The 22,205-nt window shown below is 44.2% G+C and overlaps 1 protein-coding gene across 1 annotated transcript; it reads left to right on the forward strand.

Moving 5' to 3' along the window:
* Positions 1–7,610: 7,610 nt before the first annotated feature.
* Positions 7,611–8,894, forward strand: PAQR9 (progestin and adipoQ receptor family member 9; the record flags this gene model as incomplete). Its single annotated transcript, XM_082655122.1, has 1 exon — positions 7,611–8,894. Exon 1 carries the CDS (start codon positions 7,761–7,763, stop codon positions 8,892–8,894), a length of 1,134 nt encoding a protein of 377 aa, XP_082511248.1. The 5' UTR covers positions 7,611–7,760.
* Positions 8,895–22,205: the final 13,311 nt, after the last annotated feature.

Here is a 22,205-nt window from a genome sequence, read left to right on the forward strand (position 1 = left end):
CCGCGTACTGAAAAAAAAAAAAAAAAAAGCTAGATGTACAAGTACATGAAAAGATGCTCAACATCACTAATCATCAGGGAAATGCAAGTCAAAACCACACTGAGATACCACCTCACACTTGTTAAACTGGCTATTATCAAAAAGGTAAGAAATAACCTGTACTGGAGAACAGGAAACCCTTGTGCACTGTTGATTGGAATGTAAATTGGTACACCCACTGTGGAAACAGTATGGAGGTTTCTCAAAAAGTTAAAAATAGAATTACCATACAATCCAGCAATTCTACTCCTGAGTATTTATCCAAAGAAAATGGAAATGCTAATTCAAAAAGATATCTGCACCTCCATGCTCATTCCAGCATTATTAACAACAGCCAAGATATGGAAACAACCTAACTGTCCATAGATGGATGAATAGATAAAGAAGAGATGGATAGATAGATAGATAATAGATAGATAGATAGATGGATACACCAATGGAATATAATTCTGCCATAAAAAAGAGTGAAATCTTCCCATTTGTGACAACATGGATGGACCTTGAGGACATTATGCTAGTGAAAAATGTCAGAGGAAGAAAATAACATATTCAGGGGCTGGGGGTGGGCAAGATGAGTGAAGGGTGTCAAAAAGTACAAATTTCCAGTTAAAAAAATTAATGTCCTGGGGCTATAATGTACAGCATGGTGACTACAGATAATAACGCTGTATTGCATATTGAAAGTTGTCAAGAGAGTAGATCTTAAAAGTCCTCAATGCAAGAAAAAAAATTTTTTTGTAACTATGTATGTTGATAGATGTTAACTAGACTTATTGTGGTGACCATTTCACAATGGATACAAATATCAAATCATTGTGCACCTGAAACTAATATAATGTTGCATGTGCATTATGCCTAAACATTTTTTTAATTTCTAAAAAGAAAAAAAAACTAAATGAAACCATAGCAGAATACTTTCCTTTCTGTATTAATCAATCACTGTAGTCAATAATATTGTACTAAATGCAAGGATCATCTCTGAAATCACAGGATCTGCTATTGGCCTCTTTGTAGAGATCGAGGGTGTGGCAAGCCCCCTGGTAACAACAGATGTTAATTGTTTACAGGAAAATGCTCTTTGTATGAAATGTACCTTCCAGCCATGGATAATCAATATGCAGCTGACACATACTGCACGCACACACGTCTTATTTGGCATCATTCTTTTTGGGGACTTTCTAACCAGATCCAACCAGTGACCACATTCAATGACACTTATGGCTGACCTTTAGGCCAAGATGTAACAGTGGCTTTTTTCTCATCAGTTATGCTCATTTAATTATTTACAAAGTTCTCCAACAACAACCATTTAAAATGCTTGAAATGGAAGGGGAGACCATATGAGGTAATAGGTGCCTTTGCTGGAGATGTTCAAGGCTGGCTACACCATAGCCTTGCTGGGGACAGTGCCCCATAAAGGAAAGAGTGGGGAGTTTGGAATTAATAGTTTGACTCTGGCCCTGCCACCCAACTGCTTCACATCTCTGAGCCTCTGATTTCTTGTCTGAAAATGAGGAGAGTGGATTTACCTTACAAAGAGTATTCTGAGAATTAGAGATAATATAGGTAAAGTGCCTATCCCCGTACCTGAATACAGTGTATGATCAATTACTGAAACAACTATGATAAATGGGAAGAGAGGTGGACTACATGACCAACTCTGTAGATGACCAAAGGGTTACAGGACAAGCCTATTCTAAGAGTCTAACCTTTTAAAGAACTACAGTACTGAAAAGAATTGCCCCAATCACAAGTACGTGTTGGGTACTTACTATGTGCAAAGCACTGTGTCTCAAGGAAAACTGTCAATAAATAATGAGGAGCAGGGCTTCCCTGGTGGCGCAGTGGTTGAGAGTCTGCCTGCCGATGCAGGGGACACGGGTTTGAGCCCTGGTGTGGGAAAATCCCACATGCCATGGAGCAGCTAGGCCCGTGAGCCACAACTACTGAGCCTGCGCGTCTGGAGCTTGTGCTCCGCAACAAGAGAGGCCGCGACAGTGAGAGGCCCGTGCAGTGCGATGAAGAGTGGCCCCCGCTTGCCACAACTGGAGAAAGCCCTCGCACAGAAACGAAGACCCAACACAGCCAAAAATAAATAAATAAATTTTTAAAAAAATAAATAAAATAATCAGGAGCAGGCACTCAGTCATCTATCTTACACACTTGTATCACTGTTTCTGAAGTTAAATGAATGGAAGCCACCTCAAAGGCACCACCAAAAAAGTCTCTTCCCCAAAGGATAACTCTGAATTAGGGTGAATGTAACATGTAAATACGAGGATTTTACAGGAAGACAATCCGGGCTCTAGTCAGGAAACAGAAAGGGCAGAATTGGGAGAAATAACTCCAGAATGGAGACTGCATTAGCTCAGGAAAGCTATGGGAGGGGCTGAAGGCTTGGGCAGGGCTAATCAGAGCCTAGGGACTGTAGGACGACAGACGGTGACTCCAAAACACCCTTTCCAGCAACCTGAGAGGCAAGAAAGGGGAGTCCATCCTGGATCTGGGACAGGGGATGGAAGCAGACCGGACAAACAAGGGCAATGGACTCCAGGGCAGAAGTCGTCAAACAGTTTCGATCGCGTGCCCTTTACCTGCCAGTGTTTAGATGCTCCCCACGACCCAACGTATTATTTGTAAGTTACCTCCATGGGTTCCACGTTAAGCGTATTATACAACCTTCTCAGAGTATGGACATTCAGAAGGATGAGATCTATTGAAACAGAAGTTGCGACATCTTATTCTTCACCATCATCGGTCTTCTTGTGCAGCCCCCTCTGGAGACCACTGGTAGAGAGCAGGTGAACTTGTGGAGAGAGGGGCATATGGAATTGTCACTCCCGGCATAGAACCTCAAAAGGCAAAAACACCCTCAACAAGGCTCCCTTAGCTTTCCTTCAAAAGAGACCCCTGTTGGGAATTCCCTGGAGGTCCAGTGGTTAGGACTCCACACTTTCACTGCCGAGGGCGCAGGTTCAATCCCTGGTCGGGGAACTAAGATCCCACCAGCCTTGCAGTGCAGCCAAAAAAAAGAGAGCGAGAACCCTGCCACCATGTCAGTAACCAGGCAGGAACGGTGCCAGGTAAGAACTCAATCTCCCACCACTCTCTCTCTCACTTTCAGCCCTCTACCCAGGCTTTGGATTGCACTTTGCCCTGAAAAAGTTGCCATAGATACACCTGATGCCGCTGCCAGAAGTTTTTCCACCATTAGGAAGCTGGGACCCTATAATCTGGTAGTGACCACATCTGACATGGAAGTGATTGTTTTTTTTTTTTAATTTGTATTGAAATATAGTTGATTCACAATGTTGTGTTAGTTTCAGGTGTACAGCAAAGTGATTCAGTTTTTTATATATATATATATATCTTTTCTTTTTTAGACTCTTTTCCATTATAGGTATATTGGAAGATACAACATATTACAAGATATTGAGTATAATTCCCTGTGCTATACAGTAGGTCCTTGTTGGTTATCTATTTTTTTAAACATCTTTATTGGAGTATAAGTGCTTTACAATGTTGTGTTAGTTTCTGCTGTATAACAAAGTGAATCAGCTATATGTATACATATATCCCCATATCCCCTCCCTCTTGCTTCTCCCTCCCACCGTCCCTTTCCCATGTTATCTATTTTATACATAGTAGTGTGTATATTTTAATCCCAAACAGCATGGAAGAGTTTGGATGATAACATTACGACTGTTTTCAATTTGAGGAAAGAGAAGCACTTTGTTTAGACTGTATATTCTAAAGAGACGGACGAAACCTTATAGAATTCTCTTCATACAGAGTCACGGGTGCATTTAAGCACTGGGTCCATAGTAGGTTTCGTTTGGTTGGTTGATTGATTTTCTAAAAATGAGACTAGCAAAAAAATTACTTCCTCCAAAACCAGATGTAGTATTAACAAATATCATAGCATATTTTTTTCTGCAGGCTTTACAAATATCTCATCACCTTTATTAGAGGACATCACATTTGCTGCGGAATTTTTATATATGCTTCATCTTATTACTGCAGCGAGAAACACAAATAAACTTATAGTTGGTAGCAAACCACAAGGGCAAAAGCCATTCGTCCTGCTTGCTACAATTCCTACCTATGACTGCATTTTGCAGCCAGGACCCCTCAGCATCCTTCGCAGAACTGTGAAAAACACATTTGTAGCCTTGGTTTGACAAGATTTCAATTGGGAGAACTAGCTGGTTTCTGCCTCTAAACGCTGGCACTGGCTTTCCAATGTAATACCTGGTGACTCTTCTCTATCAGGAACTTGGTAGTTCTGGTTACCTTAGAGATGCCTTATCTCCCAGTGCACCTTCAGGGAATGGCAGCCAGCCCACTTCTTCTATCTGTTTAGCCAAGCCCAGGGGACGGAATCGTGGTTCTCACTGACAAGAGGCAGTTAATTTACTGGACTTAAACTACAAAAGCCAGCCTTTGTAAGGTTTGGGGAACACAGTTTTACATCTCAAAAACCTTAAGAAAAATTAATTCTATAGATTGGTAGTAATTAAGGAAAAATCATAGTTTTTGGTTTTTTTTTTTTATAAATAAGTTAGGTGAATTTTGCAGTTTCCTTAGTTCCTTTTTACTTGGACTTGTCAAGGTATAGCCAGGACACCTGTTTTGGCTGGCATCAGAGAGCTTTCGGGAACACCACTTCAAGGCAGCAGCTGACTTTGTGCCTCATGTGCGGTGGGAGACGCGTGAGAAAAGAGAAAAGCAGAAGTCACAAAGACTTTCCGAAAGACATGAGAATGTTATAACAGATCTTTTGACTTTATAAAATACTGAGTGCTTTAAAGAACACCATCTTTTATCATAGCCAGTCTCATCACTCTTAGTCATCAAGATAAATGTTATTCCATCTAGCCAGAGTTTTTTCACTTTCATTTAGAGTCAATTCCATTATTTCATTTGATGTGAACTTTCTATTATTTCTCCCGATTATGTAAGTGAGCTGATTATGCAACTAAGAGGTTGGTAAATATGGGGCTTATTATAAGATCAACATTTTTCTACAGCTCAAGTTGTTTATGAAGTAACAAAGAGAATAGAAAAAAAAATTTTTTTTCCAGTCTGCCCTGGATTCAGTTTTATCATTCCCAGGTTTGATTTATAAATGGCTGAATCTTAATCCCTTTTACAAATTAGCCTGGATCCTTAGTCCAGATGTGAAAGGAAATTAGGTTTTGCTTTAAAACAAGGCTGGGCTTCCCTGGTGGCGCAGTGGTTGAGAGTCTGCCTGCCGATGCAGGGGACACGGGTTCGTACCCGAGTCCGGGAAGATATCACATGCCGCGGAGCGGCTAGGCCTGTGAGCCATGGCTGCTGAGCCTGTGCATCCGGAGCCTGTGCTCCGCAACGGGAGAGGCCACAACAGTGAGAGGCCCACGTACCGCAAAAACAAAAACAAGGCTATAGACAGTGGCAAAACAAAATACTAGTTAAGTAACTACGGCAAAATCTCATTTATTTAAAATCCATTAATAAGGAATTTGTGATAGTTCAGAAAGGCTCGAGACCCAAGTGTACCTTTGGTCTAGTTGTGTAAGAGTTTGCTAAAGCAGTTATTAATGGAAAACACTTTTTTCAAAGAGAAAGCGGAAACTTCTAAAGGGACTGTTTCTAGTACCTTTAAGTAATTTTAGACATTTACAATACTGAATGGTTTCTTAGTTATAAATAATTCTTATCCATAACTTAAGTCCTCTGAGCCACCACTAAGTAAATCTTCCTTGACGTACCTACAGGGTTTGTTATAGTGATGAAGGTGGCCTTTCACTTATAAAATGAACATGAAAGGCTTTCCTCAAATCAGACTATCCTTCCCTACTAGTTTCTTCTGAGCAAATCAGGTTGTTGGATGTTCTGCTTTAAGTACACAAGATCCAGAAGCAGCTTGCTGGGTTCAAATCCCCCTTCTGCCAACTGGGCATATTATTCACCGTTGTGGTGCTTCCACCTCCTTACCTGCAAAATGGGAAAAATAATAATACCTAAAAAATTTTAAAACTCTAAAGCACTTAGAACAGTGCCTGGTTCCTTAAAGGTTAGCCCTTGTTGCCATGACACTATACAGCAGGTCAGTGATGCAAGTCAGACTCAGTCACATCCCCAAGGCATCACTAAGAGAAACTTCCGTGAAATGATAAACATTTTACAGGAGGCAGGTTTTTTAGCCCCTCTTTTCACAAGGCTTACGGGCATATTTTCACAGCGCAGTGCATCACAACTGTTTTCCATTCTTCAGTCTTCCTTTCTTCTGGGCTCCAGCCACCCAACTTAGCCTGCCAGGTACTTCTGCTAAATTATGCATAAGCTTTTTCCAAGCCACCCCTCCGAGTCTCTACGAATTCGTCTCCGTTCTCTTTTCAGTTAGGGCTAGAACGCACCTCCTCCTTTTAGTCCTCCGTCATCAACGGCCCCCACTTATGATCAGCCTTTGACTCAGGCGCAGCTCTGCTTGGGAACCCCTTCTTAATAAATTCCTCAGATCGTTACAGGCTTTCTGAATCGCCTGGTCTTCACCTGAAAATTTTCATTAAAACGTGGAGTTTGAGCAGCCCGCTCTGAGTTGTAGGACTTTGGGCTCCAAACAAAATTCCTAGTTAAAGACACAAGAACAGGAGCACGGGTGAGCTGCGGCCCCCGAGGCCTGGTGACCGCGACCACAGGCCAGTTTAGAGGACCGTTCGTTTGGACCGGACAAGGACGAAAGGAGGTTAGTGACGCACCTGAATAAGTCCGCTAGACGAAAGGAGACAAACTAATGCTTGATATGGTGCTAAGAGTGAGGACCGCGCGCGCGGGCGCGCGCACACACACGGAAAGAGAGGAGCAGTCCCAGGTATCTGACAATGACACGCCCCGATCCAGACATGGCCTCAAAGGCCCCCGATTTCCGGAGCGCCCCCGCCCCCTCCGGAGATTACTGTCAGCGCATCCCTCCGCCCTGCCCCGGCTCAGGCGCGCCGGCTGCGCTCCTCTCCCCTCCCCCCGCGGCCGCAGCTCCCCGCCCCCAGCGGACGCGTTTCTCCAGTGTCCTCTCGAACGCCCGCGTGGCTGTCGGGTTTCGAATCCCCGCGCCGACCCTCGCCCTCGGCGCGCGCTGCTGAGTCGCGGGCGCAGCCTTTGGTCCCCCGCATCAATCATTAACGGGCCAGCTCGGGCTTCTGCGACCCGAGGGAGGGGGGATGGTACGGAACTCGAGCCCAGGGACAACTCTATCCCCCGAGGCCGCCGCGAAACACTAGCCAGAGAGGCCCCCGCCCTCCCCCAGTGCGCCCGTCCCTCCCTCCCTCCAGCGCCTCAGCTCCCACATCCCCGCCTCCCGCGCCGGGGGCGGCTGCTGCTGCGCCCGCACCGCGCGATGCCCAGTCACCGCAGCAGCGCCGCCGTCAGCCGCGCCGCCACCGCCGCTGCAGCAGCGCGGGCGGCCGAGAGCCGGTAGCAGGGAGCCTGGGGAAGGGGCCGCCGAGCCCCGTGCGCTCCTACCGGTCGCTACGCGGCTGCGAAATCGATGACTATTTTTATTTACTTATTTGTTTATTTTTTAGGAACGGCTGCTCCAAGGCTCAGGTCTTCTCGTGAACCTGCAGCGACGCCCCCGGCGCGTGCACAAAGGCTCCGACGGCAGCCGGCGGGGACTGGCGAGCGCGCCGGAGCCGGCGCCAGAGGTCGCCTGTGCGCGCCCTAGCCAAGCCCCGGGCACCATGCCGCGGCGCCTGCAGCCCCGGAGCGCGGGCACAAAGGGCCCGCCCGGCACGACAGCGGCGGCTTCGGAGGCCGCCTCACGCCCCCACCCCTCACCCTCCGGGGACGCTCCGGCCTCCGCCAAGCCGCTGCTGCGCTGGGACGAGGTGCCCGACGACTTTGTGGAGTGCTTCATCCTGTCGGGCTACCGGCGGCTGCCGTGCACGGCGCAGGAGTGCCTAGCCTCGGTGCTGAAGCCTACCAACGAGACGCTGAACTTCTGGACGCACTTCATCCCACTGCTGCTGTTCCTGAGCAAGTTCTGCCGCCTGTTCTTCCTGAGCGGCCGCGACGTGCCCTTCCACCATCCGTGGCTACTGCCGCTGTGGTGCTACGCTTCGGGCGTGCTGCTGACCTTCGCCATGAGCTGCACGGCGCACGTGTTCAGCTGCCTGTCGCTGCGCCTGCGCGCAGCCTTCTTCTACCTGGACTACGCGTCCATCAGCTACTACGGCTTTGGCAGCACTGTGGCCTACTACTACTACCTGCTGCCCGGCCTGAGCTTGTTGGACGCCAGGGTGATGACCCCGTACGTGCAGCAGCGCCTGGGCTGGCACGTGGACTGCACGGGCCTCATTGCCGCCTACCGCGCGCTCGTGCTGCCCGTGGCCTTCCTGCTGGCCGTGGCCTGCACCGTGGCCTGCTGCAAGAGCCGCACCGACTGGTGCTCTTATCCATTCGCGCTGCGCACCTTCGTCTTCGTCATGCCCCTGAGCATGGCCTGCCCCATCATGCTCGAGAGCTGGCTCTTCGACCTGCGGGGAGAGAACCCCACGCTCTTCGTGCACTTCTACCGCCGCTACTTCTGGCTGGTGGTGGCCGCCTTCTTCAACGTGAGCAAGATCCCCGAGCGCATCCAGCCGGGCCTCTTCGACATCATCGGCCACAGCCACCAGCTCTTCCACATCTTCACCTTCCTCAGCATCTACGACCAGGTGTACTACGTGGAGGAGGGCCTGCGCCAGTTCCTTAAGGCGCCGCCGGACGCGCCCACCTTCTCGGGCACCGTGGGCTACATGTTGTTGCTGGTTGTCTGCCTGGGGCTGGTCATCAAGAAGTTCCTCAACAACACCGAATTCTGCGGTAAAAAGTGAGCCTCCGCCTTGGAGGAGGCTGCCGGCTCGCTCACCTGTTTGAAGTTTCTGTTGTTGGTTTGTTTTCAAGTTTTGTTGTGTTTCCTTCTTTGCTCGAGGAGGGTGCTGCAAAACCACAGGGAAAAAGTTCAGTGCGACAAGGGCTTTGGGAGAGTGCACTCAGTGCACTTAGGGCTTTGGGAGAGGGAGGTGGGGCAAGCAGGAGGGAGAGGGCGGCTGGTTCTTGCCCCTGGAAAAAATGCAGGTGGTGTCTGTGACATCCAGGGATTCTTCTAAGGCAGCGCGAATAGAACCCCACATAAACCCCCAACCAGTTCGATCTTCCAGTCGTCTTCTCTGCCAGAGGTAATAACGAGCAGCCCTTGTGAGGTCAGGCATGCAGTAAAGAGGGTAAGTAGACAGAATCCCTGGGTACTTCCGTTTCAGTGTGAGGAATGCTTGGATTTGTCAAAGAATAGAGCTTTGTAGGAAAAGAGCACAGAGACACTAACCCAGGGCTTAACCTGCTAGAAAATGCATGGAATGTGAACACACGTTAATTATTTCAAAATGTTTCTTAGATGTTAGTTAAATAGTAATATATACAATGATTTTTCATAATTTATCGAAGCCTGTGATCCGCACTGAATTTTCTTTATCATGTAGTTTGGAAACTTGCGGCTCTTCTGCGTTGCATATACTTGAACTGGACATCAGGGCAAGCTGCTTGAGAGTTCTCAGCTACTTTTTTAAACAGTATTTTTTGAAGGCCTGTGTGTGTCATGATACAACTGTGAATTATTCTACCTTAGGGACTCTGGTTAAACTATTGGGAAGGAGCTAAGTGGTTTGTATAGGTCCCAGATTGCTATTTACTTATGTGTTCCACAAAACCCATCCTGTTTTTTCGGTTTTGTTTTTAATCTTATTCTCTCTTTCTCTACTGGTTCAAATTGCCACTGGAATAAATGTGCCTTTTGAAGCAATGCCCAAATGACTGGTCCTCAAACATAGTTTCTTGCATGGGGAGAGCAGTAGGTGTAAGCTTTTCTTACTTTATTGCAAATCAAGGTTTAACATTCTCTTCAGGAGGGAAGGAAGATGGTATGGGTTGTAAGTTTTTGGTAGCACCAGTAGTGGCTTCCTAGGACATGCAGAGCATTTGGCTTCTCTTACAAGGAGAAGAAATCAGCCTACTAATGAGGCTGTGGTTCCTAATGCTGCCATCGGGGAAGGTGAAAGGACACTGTTCTAGACTGAGCCCGTCTAGCCTTGCTTAAAATTAAAATCGTAGTATTCAGCAGTAAATATGGCAGTTGTAATATGAAAGTCAGGAGTATGTTGCTTGAGTTATAGCTGAAAATTTTGAGTTAAATAAGATGACCTTTGCCTAGTTAAGCACTGAATTCTCATTTGGATCCAGACTATGGAAATGAATGGCGGTCACCCTAAATCGTTGAAAAGTTAGGGAAACACGCTCCTGAGATCCTATCTGACAGCCACGTTGGCCAGTGTTACTTAAGACATTTCTCATAAACGTTATCCTGGACTTGAGATAGCAGCTCTAGACTAACACACACCACTGAGGTGGCTTATTTAAATACTTATCACACTTCTTGACACGTCCTTCGGGTGAAGAGCCAGATAAGTCATTGAATGGGGAAGTCTTGACTTCATGGTATAATTTAGATCAAGGACAGAAGGTAGATGAACACTTACCTCAGCACTGGTAGGCTGGTGGTCCTGCCAAAATTGCTCCTTTTGTTTATGCTTTTAATCACTACTGTACTTGTAAACAGAGAGGCTCCGGCACAGTTCCCTGGAGGAACCAGTATCCTTGTGTGTTAATTGCACACGGAAGTTAACTTTATATATGTCTATATTTAACTTAGGAGATCTCTTAACGAGATTGTAAATACACTTTGCGCATTTGCTGATGGGTGTCAGTGTCTCACGTTTGGCAAAGTGCAAGGAGATTCCTGTTAGGTTACAGGGACTGAGAGCTGTGCCTGCCACGGATGTTAATCCTCAGCTGTAACTTAATTCAGTACGTGTATTCAAGGACAATTGTGGCAATCAGGCTATTTCCACATGCAAACTCATTTGCATGTCATTGTTGTCTCTTTTAGAGCCCCCAAAAATGTTGGTTTGGAAGCTAGAAAAACAGGTTGAGGAGCATTTTGGATCTTCCTTGTAAACTAGAAGAAACTCTCTAGAGACAGCCTTCTAAAAAAGGTTGATGAGTTTGAGAACAAGAAATAAAGCCTCTATTTGTCATTTTAAATTTTTGTTGGCGATCTTCCAGGTCCTCAAAGAAAATTCTCTTCTTGCCTTGTGTCTTTGTCCTTAAGCAGAGGCCACTTAAGGATAAAATTATACCCATATAATTTTCAAGTGATTATGATGCATGAGCCCAGTAAGATGACACACTTTTTCCCTGGAAGGTTTCAGCAAAGTGAGGACTGACTTTCCTTCCCTTTGCTTCTTCCTTCCTGCACGTTCCCTTTCCCATTCCATCTTCATTTTTATATACCACATACAGCACTGACAAAGGACATTCTAGTTGAAAACATTGGTTTGGCTTTACCTAATGTTTCCAAATAGGTACTGTATACACTACATAAGGCCGGGGTTGATTTGTGAGGCTATATATTTTATTTGCTAAATGATATCGGATTTCAGTCAAGATAAATGATGATATTTGAGAATCAGCAAATATTTACTCAGTCTCCACATTTGCTTGGAACTCTCCAGGTATATTATATATTTCAGGGGTAATATGACAATCAGAATAAAATTGCTTTTAAAATATTTTTTCACACTCTTCATTTTGGCACATCCAATTCAGTCAGTTTATTGTGTTCAGCTGTTAGAAATGTAGGACAGATGATAAGTAAGAATGCACTCCCTTATCTCTGTACAACCTATTTCAGCAGTAGAATTTTGAAGCCCGTTATGTAATGCATTTTATTTTTACTCATTAGTCATGATCTGGATGACATCTCAAGGAGCAGCATCAGAGAGTCATGCCTGGGAAATGAGGGTGTTTGACTTCCATGCCTGTCACCCTGTGGGTTGGTCTGTGGAATTGACTCAGGCTGATGTAGGCGGCTAAGGGGAGGTTCCTTTCTTCCCTGCCATTCTTGTATCTGCACCTTCAGGTGAAGAGGGTGACCTCGCAGAGAGAGGAAATGAGTTCTTCAGTCATGTCATGACTGGCTTGTAAAAACAAACGTGATCTTTTCCCCTGGCCATACACTTTCTGTAAATAGCCCAGGAAGAAAGCCCAGGGCTTCAGAGCTGGCCAGAGTGGCCTTCCCATGTTTCCATTCATAAATCCTGCCTGTAAGTGATCGCAGTCAAAAACCATTTCACTTAATTCATCATACTACTTCAGGGGAATCATTTTGAAGAATGCAAAATTTGAGGATGGAGGTGATTTTATAACTTTTTCTGATTTGGTGCTGAATCTGAGAGCTAACAGCAATAACAAACAGGGATTTTAATCTTAGATCTCTTCACAACTTGATTTAATCTGCACAGAGCTATAGTGGGAGACAGGTAGGCGTTATCTCCACTTTAAGGTTATACCGTTGGTCCAAGGTGGCAGAATTAGAACGTGGAGACGGTTGTGTGCTCAATTGTGAGTGTTACTAGTTTGCATGGCTATGATGCCTGGCCTAGCACACCGACACTAATTGGATATCTATATATTTTCCCCCTTTCATTGATTACCTTATAACTGTAAAACAGCGAGATTAGAGATGACTATCCTTGAATTTAGGTTATAAAATTTTAAACAAAATGTTTTCAGCTGCTTAAGTACTTTCTGTCATCTTGGATTGTTCTTCATCTGCTGAAGTCTGCCGCTGCCGACTTCTCTCTGAGTTGATTTTCACTTGCTTGTTCCTGTAATCCGTTTAGTGATCATTAGCAACCTTCTGCATGTAAGATGCTGGGCAAGGAACCAGCCATATTATTATAGCCATTACCCTTTTATCTGCTGGTGGAACAGAGGTGGGAGCACCAGAAAGGCCCTCTGGCCAGGGATCCCTGTCCCAAGCCGCTGAGTTTGGTTCTTTTCTCCTGTTAGCCTAAGAGCCATGCAAAGAATCTTATTTCAATTCACATGCTAATTCACCCACAATCGATTTCATTCCTTTTTTTTTTTTTTCTGTCTGCTCCTGAGCCTATGTGAATTTTCTTGGTAAAAATAACTAGAAAGTTTAATGCATAATCCAGGTGAAGGGAGAGCAGGCATATGTACAAAGAGTTGCAAAATTTATCATCACTGCTAATTCATAAAGATCACTTTTGGAAGTTTCATGGTTTTAAACCACTGTGAAGCAAGGTTCATCCAAAGTGCCTAAACCGTGATATCATTACGTGTCTGCATTTCACAGATAGCATATTTAAGTTTTTAAAAATGTGAGCTTAAATGCTTATATCTCCAAAGATTAGCTGAGATTACCTAATGTTCTTTAGCCTTTTTCCTCTTTTCAGGTCATTGTGTTGTAACCTATGAAACCTGTTTTAGAAAAAAATTAATCTGGAGAAAGCTACATAGAAAAAATACCAGATGTGAAAAAGATAGGAAGCAGGCATGGGAGAAGGGAGAACAAGGAGGATTAGCTTCACACAGTTAGAATGGGGCAAGTTGAACTATGGACAGTTTTGCCTGAGTTTTACATTTTGTCCCTAGAAAAGCGTGTGCACTCCCAGGGCATTAGTGCTCAGATAGGCAGGCGAGGAATTCTGTTTGGCAGCGTGACCACATCCTGTAGCTTATGACCTGAGCACAAGTGCCTAGGTATATTTTGAGTAGCAGATGTACTCCTGGTTTACCGTCTTTAATTTGTCTCCATAAAATTAGGGCATAAGGCAAAAAGGCATGAGGGGATAGCATCAGCCAATTGTAAATCACCTTTTTTTTTTTTGCGGTACGCGGGCCTCTCATTGTTGTGGCCTCTCCCGTTGCGGAGTACAGGCTCCGGACGCGCAGGCTCAGCGGCCATGGCTCACGGGCCCAGCCGCTTTGCGGCATGTGGGATCTTCCCGGACCGGGGCACGAACCCGTGTCCCCTGCATCGGCAGGCGGACTCTCAACCAGTGCGCCACCAGGGAAGCCCTGTAAAGCACCTTTGGATCATTTTCTTGAAGGATTGCCAATATTCTCTGACGTATATCACCTGACAAAAAGCGAACAAGTCTAGACAAACTAAAAAAGGCAGCAATCATTGGTGGAAGCTGAGTACTGCTGTATTCTGTTGTGATAGGCTGCATGTTTTCCTACTGAAGATTTTATTCCTTCAATATTATGAATAATTATTCTTAATTGTGAAAATGGGTGTCCACTTTTTAAAAAATATTTATTTATTTATTTTTGGCTGCGTTGGGGTCTTTGTTGCAGCGCTCCGGCTACTCTGTTGTGGTGCGCAGGCTTCTCATGGCAGTGGCTTCTCTTGTTGCGGAGCACGGGCTCTAGGCGCATAGGCTTCAGTAGTTGTGGCTCACGGGCTCAGTAGTTGTGACTCATAGGCTCTAGAGCACAGGCTCAGTAGTTGTGGCACATGGGCTTAGTTGCTCCGAGGCACCGGACCAGGGCTCGAACCTGTGTCCCCTGCATTGGCAGGCGGATTCTTAACCACTGCACCACCGGGGAAGGGGAAGCCCCTGGTCGTCTACTCTTCTTGGTCACTATTCCAAAAGCCAACACAAATTTTTGTCGTTGTTAAAAAAAAGGACAAATGTATTGCATTTCTCGTTTGCAGATTTCTAACCGGGTTCGTGGGCTTCTTCTGTTTCCAAACAGCTTCTTCAGAGCCTGTGAGTGAGTTGCAGAATTAGCGTTTACGGATAGGTCAGAGGCCGGGAATGCTCATTTGGCTGTTAATTGTGGCAGGATGTGACTTTTGAAAGCTCTGAACACATACCTAGAGGCAGCAAAATGCTCATTTATTGACTATTGAACTCAGTGGAACACAGCTTTGCGTTTGAGCTTTTGAAAATGTTCTCCGATGTATTGTGCTTCTAAATGTAACGCACGACCTTTAATACGTTTTGTTCTTGAACAATCTCTGAAAGCTGTTCCAACCGTGGCATTTCTTGAATGTGCAGCGTTATTCTCCAGCGTGTAAAAGTGGCTGGCCACCTTTCTCATGCCTTATACTCCACCTAAAATATGCAATAAGCACTCAAGCAGGAGTGGAGGGGTCTTCGGTTGGGTTTTTAACCATGCTGTAGAGATGGCCCTGCCCCTCACAGCTCACCACAACATTGAGAAAGGACCCCGTGTAAATAACCCTTGTTTCCAGATGGAGTACAGGGACACATTAACATCATTTCTCCTTTTAGGTCCATCTCCAGTTAGAAAGCATGATCTGTTTGTAATATGCTGGATGCAAAAATGAAAACTAATAGGCAAAATTTTTAGAGAAGAATTCTAATTTTATATTTTAAAAGTTTATAATAGCAATTTGTTTGTAAAAACTGGCCTTTGCACATAGATGAGAACCAGCGCTTTTTGGAAAGCCTCATCTTTGTCCTGGGAGTTTAATCACCTGGAGCTCTTACCCAAATGATAAAGACCTACAAGGTCTTGAAAAATGTAAATAGTGTATAGTTTAAAAAAGGATAAAACAATTTTTTTAAAAGAAGAAAACAGGTCAGCTATGTTATAGGTGTGTCACAAGGCTAAATTTAAGTCTTTTTAAAATTCTAGTTAGAAACATCATTAAATTCACTCTCCCAGCAAGGCTTAGCGCAGAAGGTCTACTTTTCTACCAGGTTGGTCTTTTATGGAGGCTATGAGCAAAATTGTTCCAACTAAGCAACTGAGTACCAAGGCAGTAAAGAAATGAGGCCCAGTTGAGTTTGATGAGGGTTCACTCACAGTGGATAACATAGCCAGTAAAATGTATAGCCCTGGACACTCCACTCCTAGTTTCTCTGGAGCGGAAAGAAGCGTAAAGCCTCATGCCATCAATCCACAGACCAGGAAAAGGCTGTGTTTCAGGGCTGGGGGAGGACGCTGTGGCCGCTCTCTTCTCTAAATAAAGCACGTGGTAGCTCTGAACTCTCTTCGTATCAGCCTTCTCCCAGGCCATGGCCATCACCCCTGAAGCCTTCACTTCCCAACTCAGCCTTGAAGACAAAAGGTTTCTAAAAAGATTCCATGTGTATTTAGGCCATCTCAAACCATCTGCCTTAGGAGGTTCATCCATTTCTAAACTGAGGATTTAAATACAATGACTGTGCTCAGATTTACAAGAATGTACAACCAGCAGGTCCCCTTTTGCGGTCAAGGGCATTAATTGAAGGGCCATACTCACTTTTTCCTCAGGTCAGAGGCAGACGGAGGATTTAACAGTGACCAAATAGAGCCCTCGTTGTGTCAGTATTTTTTAAGTTCATTTAATGGTGATAATGGAGGAAGAAGGGAGTAAAGGAAAATGCAGGCATGAAAAAAGAAACTAATAGTTTCTAGTTTTTCCACTGCTTGCTAAATGAATTCTTCTTAGGCTACCTTAACTCCAGTCACCACCTAGATCTTAAACAGCTGTGTTTAGCTAGCTGGCGAGGTTTTCTCAGGATGTGTGGACGGGGGCTACGATGTGGTTTCAAATCATTGGTGTATTCTGCCAGAAAAGGATTATTTAATCATAATCCCCTGTTACCTGATAAATTAAGCAAAATAATCCATAGAAATAACTATCACTTGGTCAGTTCTGTGCATGTAGCTGAACAAAATTGTGACTCTTTTCTGTTGTATCATGATTTGGGTTTTCTGAGACATTTGTTCCCTATGATCTTGAACATGAACATCTGTATAAATAACTATTCATTTTTTGCTGAAAAACAAATGTATGAAATAAGAATAAATTATTTGTAAGCATCGTGTTTAGGACTGCATTTGTACGCCTCTCTGCATGTCCAGAAGATATCCTTCAGCAAACAGATTATCCCTAAATTAATAGTATGTATGACACAAGCATCAGCAGGCAGAAGGGAAGAATGTTAAGTTTGTCCTGAAGAAGTACCCTTAGTATATTACATTTACAATTTTAGTTAAATGAAAAAGAAAATTCATGGGAATTCCCTGGAGGTCCAGTGGTTAGGACTCTGTGCTTTCACTACCAAGGACCTGGGTTCAGTCCCTGGTTGGGGACCTGAAATCCCACAAGCAGCTCAACAAGGCATACCCCCCAACAGAAAGAGAAAATTCATGACTTACTTTGAAACCATATCTTCTAAGAAAATACTCATATAACCCAGGTAATGAAGTTTTTCCTTACACCTCACTATTCTTCAAGGGCACATGTGGTCCATGGACTTCTCTGCAAATACAGCCTGTTCCAGAACCCTGTGATCTGTGTAACTTTGCATCATCTCTGTCCTAAATAATACTAGCAAGGGAGATTCAACTTCAGTTCTTAAGCTGCTAAGTCTTTAACTCATGTTGACTCTTGTTTCAGGGGTTGTTAGGAACAGAAAAAATCAATTAAGCACGAAAAGGTTTGTAGGAAGAATACTAGGGAGTTCCCAGAATGCACAGAGCTGACCACCCACACCTCAGGAAGGAAAAAGAGTAGGACAGAGCTTGAGATTCCAGCTGGGAACTCCTGCCCCAAGCCAGCGTCTTTCCAGGGTACTGCTACCAGAGAGAGGCAACTTCAGCTGTTTTCTGGCCCTGTTATATCTGTCCCCAGTTCAGATTCCTGGGAGCGAGTATCTGATTGGCTTAGCTTAGATCACATGGACTCTTCTGATGTCAGGGTATGGTGCTTGTGATTTACAGCCCTTTTCAGAACTGCAGGGAGGGGAAGAGTCATTCCCCAAAGGAAGGGATGATGGGCAGACAAAAACAACTGCTGTCCACCTCATCATGCGTCCCTTGGTTGTCTGGTACACAGGCATACCTCTGTAATCCCAACTCCTGGGGAGTGTGAGGACAAGGGCAATGGGAGACCGAAGGTTTGGGCCAATAGGCACTATGTAAGGCACTTGTCTAAGCCAAGTGTCTTACCAATGTGGGGTTCCTGTCCAAATTCTGGAGCCCCCGGTTACAGAAGGAAGGAAGAAAATGCATGCCAGCAGCCCCAAACAATAACAACCACAGCCCAGCACCTGGCTGGCTAGCCCACACTCTCCTTTCCATATATGCTTGCCTTATGCAGTAGAACCATTACATGTCTAATCTAAGTGTTTTTGCCCCCTTTCCCCAAATCAACCCAAAGTCCTGGCTTAGAACTGCAGCCAGCTCCCAGCACCTAGGATCTCCATGTGATAGGAGTTCCTCTCAGTGAGACACTCAGCTACACCCCAACTCACTGTAGGCGGAGAAGAATTGGATCACTGAGAGGCCAACTCCCGCTCACAATATTGTACCACTTCTAATAGCATACTGTGCCACCAGTAACTGGCAGCCGTCACCTCCCATGATCTAGGAAGGCCAAGCCCTCCATGAGCTGGTTGTTGGATGAGTTCCTCAGGTTCTGTGTGCTGGGAGGATTTCTGTCCACCTTGGGCCTGTGCCAGATATCTGCCTGTTTGCCTTCAGATCCATTTCTCCATCCCTCCCCTCATTTGTTCTGTATTGGAGCTGATTCTAGGCCCCCTTCTCTCTGGCTTTTGTTAGGTCCTGCCAAGGAGAGAAATGGTGGGAGATTGGATGGAAGGGAGATGGCAGAAGGCAGGTATTTTTTTCCCTTTCCCTCCCCACTCTTCCTTTATGGTTCCAATTTCTTCTGGGATCCTTAACCCTGGCAGCTGCTGGCAGTCTAAGTGTGACCCTGAGGGAAGCCAGCATAAGAGTACAGCTGGCACATGGAGTGGGGTCAAATAGAGTAAATCACAAAAGGAGACTTGATCAATCTATGCCTGAAGCCTACACATTTTTGGACTTTTCCTTATAAACCTTCATTATATAATCTAGTTTAAGTTGTATTTATTGCATGTAATCAGAAACATCTTAACTGATCCATAAGGTTTGCTAGTGTCCCAGTTCTATATAATAGGACTTGCACAGCCCCATCCCACCTTCACTCAGCCAGTCCCCCATTCTAGGATCTGCATGTTAGGTATTTGAAATATATGCTTAAAGTACAGATTTCTGTTGATATGTTAGGACTCGGGGCTGCCCAGTGACCCTCCTGTTCTCCATTGCAGGTATTTCATCTCTTTCATCTTCCCACTTCCGCTCTTTCCTCAAATCTCTCATCCTACCCCTTCCCATCTCTTCAGGAACCACACTCCATGTATTGCACATTGTTCTCCTGTATGTTCAACTACTTCTACTCAATAGGATTCTCCCTATGAACATTTTAAAATGTGCTACTAGTCTTTCCCATCTTCTAAAAAAAGAGTCACCCTCTCCCCACTATGTCACACTCTAACGAACACTCCCCTCTCTCTTCTCCTTCACAGCTAGGCTTTTTGCAAGAGTGGTGTACACTTGTCTTTGTTTTCATACTTCCCACTCACTCCTTCACTCACTGCATTCTGGCTTCATTAATCTCACCAAAATGGTTTTTACAAGATTTCTAACAACCTCCTTATTGTGTCCTGGACATTTCTTAGATCCTCTTTTCCATTACCTTCTGCTGAAAGTCTTCCCTCAGCCTCTGTGACCCTGTACTTCCTGGATTTCCTCCTACCTCTCTGGCTACTCTTTCATAATCTCCTTTGCTGACTTCTCTTCCCCTGTTGACGCCTGACGTCGATGTTCTTAAAGTGTGAATGCAGACCCTCTACTATGTATAGTAAAAGTTAAGGACTCGGTTAGCGGCTTGATTCTGCCACTTCCTGTCAGCTCTCTGACTCACCAAGGCATTGTAATGCTAGTTCCAGGAAGCTCAACCTTGAGCCTACTCCTCCAACCCTTTCAGTGGGTGTCTAAGCCAACCAATGCCTGTTAACAAATCCCCTTCAGCCCCAGCTAGTTTGAGTGGACTCTGTTGTCTGCAACTGATTCCAAATTGATAAACTAGCTAAGCAGAAAAAGATGGTGATCAGGAGTGCTGGAAATGGGAAGACATAGCTCTTTATTCCCCAAACCAATCATTAGCAAGTAGTCAATTAAGCCTCTGATTTTTCACGCTTAATTCTCCTTGGAAGACAAAGCAGACTCTGGATCAGGCAGAGACTGAACTCTCTTCGGAGATTTGGTTCTACTGCAAAGGAAAAAAGGAACATTAGGAACAGAATTACCTAAGATTTCTTTCCCTTAATGTTGACTTTAAATAGATGAAGGCAGATATAACATGGATACTTAGAACATACGTCAAGTGAAAGAAATCTAAAATAACAAAACTCACAAATAATAAGCGACATTCCCATGTATCAGCATAGTGTTTATAATTTTCATATTGAGACTCAGCTCCTAATAACCAAAAATCCATTAAATATAAAGAATATACAGAATTATAACATTGGAAAGGAATTCCATGAGTCTCTGATCTAAAAAATTAATTGTGGTCCTCTATCCCAGTGAAAGGCCATCGGAAGTGAGCTGGAACTTCAGCAGGTGCTTGGTTTCCTCTTTCCCTTGGTTTCCTTGTATCCCTATAATGCATCCCCCTGCTTCTTCTAGCAGTACCCTAAATTTCCTTTTAGGAAGAACCCCTCCCACTCAACCTTGGTGGGACTGCTCTCCCTGGCAGTGGGGGGGGTGGGGCATGTGACCCAAGGTAGGCCTGTGAGCCCAAAGTGTCTCTGGATTCTGTACTTTCCATGACTTGCCTGCATATGACTTTATGTAATCCTGTGAGGCACCCATAGCCTTCAATATATTACTTCTTTTTAAAATTTTTTTCCCCTTAAGTTAGCCAGAAGGTTTCCATTTCCTGCAACTAAAGAACATTGACTGAGGACTTCCAGTTTCTGGTCTGGCATGTAAAAAGCTTACAAATTGTCACTCTATCCTAACAACAACTAAAACTCTGAATAAACCAAAAAATCAACAACTCTTCTTGGATCCATCAGAGAAGTGAGATCACAGAGCAAACCATTGTCCTCAAAATTAGAGATCCAGACAGGTGGATGCAGAGAATTATAACTTGCCATGTTAGGAATCCATGAGCAGAAACCTCTGCAGGAACAAGTACTGGGTTCCTTTTACCTGATATGCATCACATCTAGCTTTAAATAAAAAACTACAAGGCTACTAAAAGGCCAAAAACATAGTTTGAAGAGACAGAGCAAGCAGCAGAACCAGACTCAGATAAGGCAGGGATACTGGGATTATCAGACTAGGAATTTAGGACAACAATGCTAAAGGCTCTAATAGAAAAAGCAGACAACATGCAAGAACAGATGGCTAATTGTAAGCAAAACAATGGGAATTTTAAGAAAGAATCAAAAATAAATGCTAGAAATCAAAAACATGGTGAGAGAAATGAAGAATGACTTTGATGACTCATTAGTAGACTAGACACTCAGGAAAGAACCAAGGAGCTTGAGGATACATCAATAGAAACTTCCAAAACTGAAACGCAAAGAGAAAAAAGACTGGGGAAGAATGGAACTGAATATTCAAGAACTGTGGGACAATTACAAAAAGTATAACATATGCGTAACAGGAAGGCCAGAGAAAAAAGAAAGAAAGGAACAGAGCATAGCGAATGATACAACACCCACTCAAAATCTGTACAAAGGAAATTCTACACGTAGACATGACATGACTTTTTTAAAAAAATTTTTATTGGAGTATAGTTGATTTACAATGTTATGTTAGTTTCAGGTGTACAGCAAAGCGAATCAGTTATACATATACATATATTCACTCTTTTTTAGATTCTTTTCCCATATAGGCCATTACAGAGTATTGAGACGACTTCCTGTGCTATACAGTAGGTCCTTATTAGTTACCTATTTTATATATAGCAGCATATATATGTCAATCCCAATCTCCCAATTTATTCCCCCCACCCCCCCGAAAACCATAAGTTTGCTTCTACATCCGTGACTCTATTTCTGTTTTGTAAGTAAGTCCATTTGTACCATTATTTTTAGATTCCACATATAAGCGATATCATATGATTGTCTGACTTATTATACTTCACTCAGTATGACAATCTCTGGGTCCATCCATGTTGCTGCAAATGGCATTATTTCATTCTTTTTTTTTTTTTTATGGCTGAGTCATGATGACTTCTGAAGCATTTGTAAATAATTTCTTTCTCTCCTTTCTGTCTGAGGAGTCCACTCACAGTTTCTGACCTCCAATTTTTTTTTTTCTCCAAGAGCTGAAGGAATTCCTAAAAGAAGGTAGAATTTAAGAAATTGGATTACCTTTGCAAATATAAGTACTTCTTAAAATCATAGGACTAATAA

Source organism: Grampus griseus, assembly GCF_964374135.1.
Source record: "Grampus griseus genome assembly, chromosome: 5".
Lineage (NCBI taxonomy): Eukaryota > Metazoa > Chordata > Mammalia > Artiodactyla > Delphinidae > Grampus > Grampus griseus.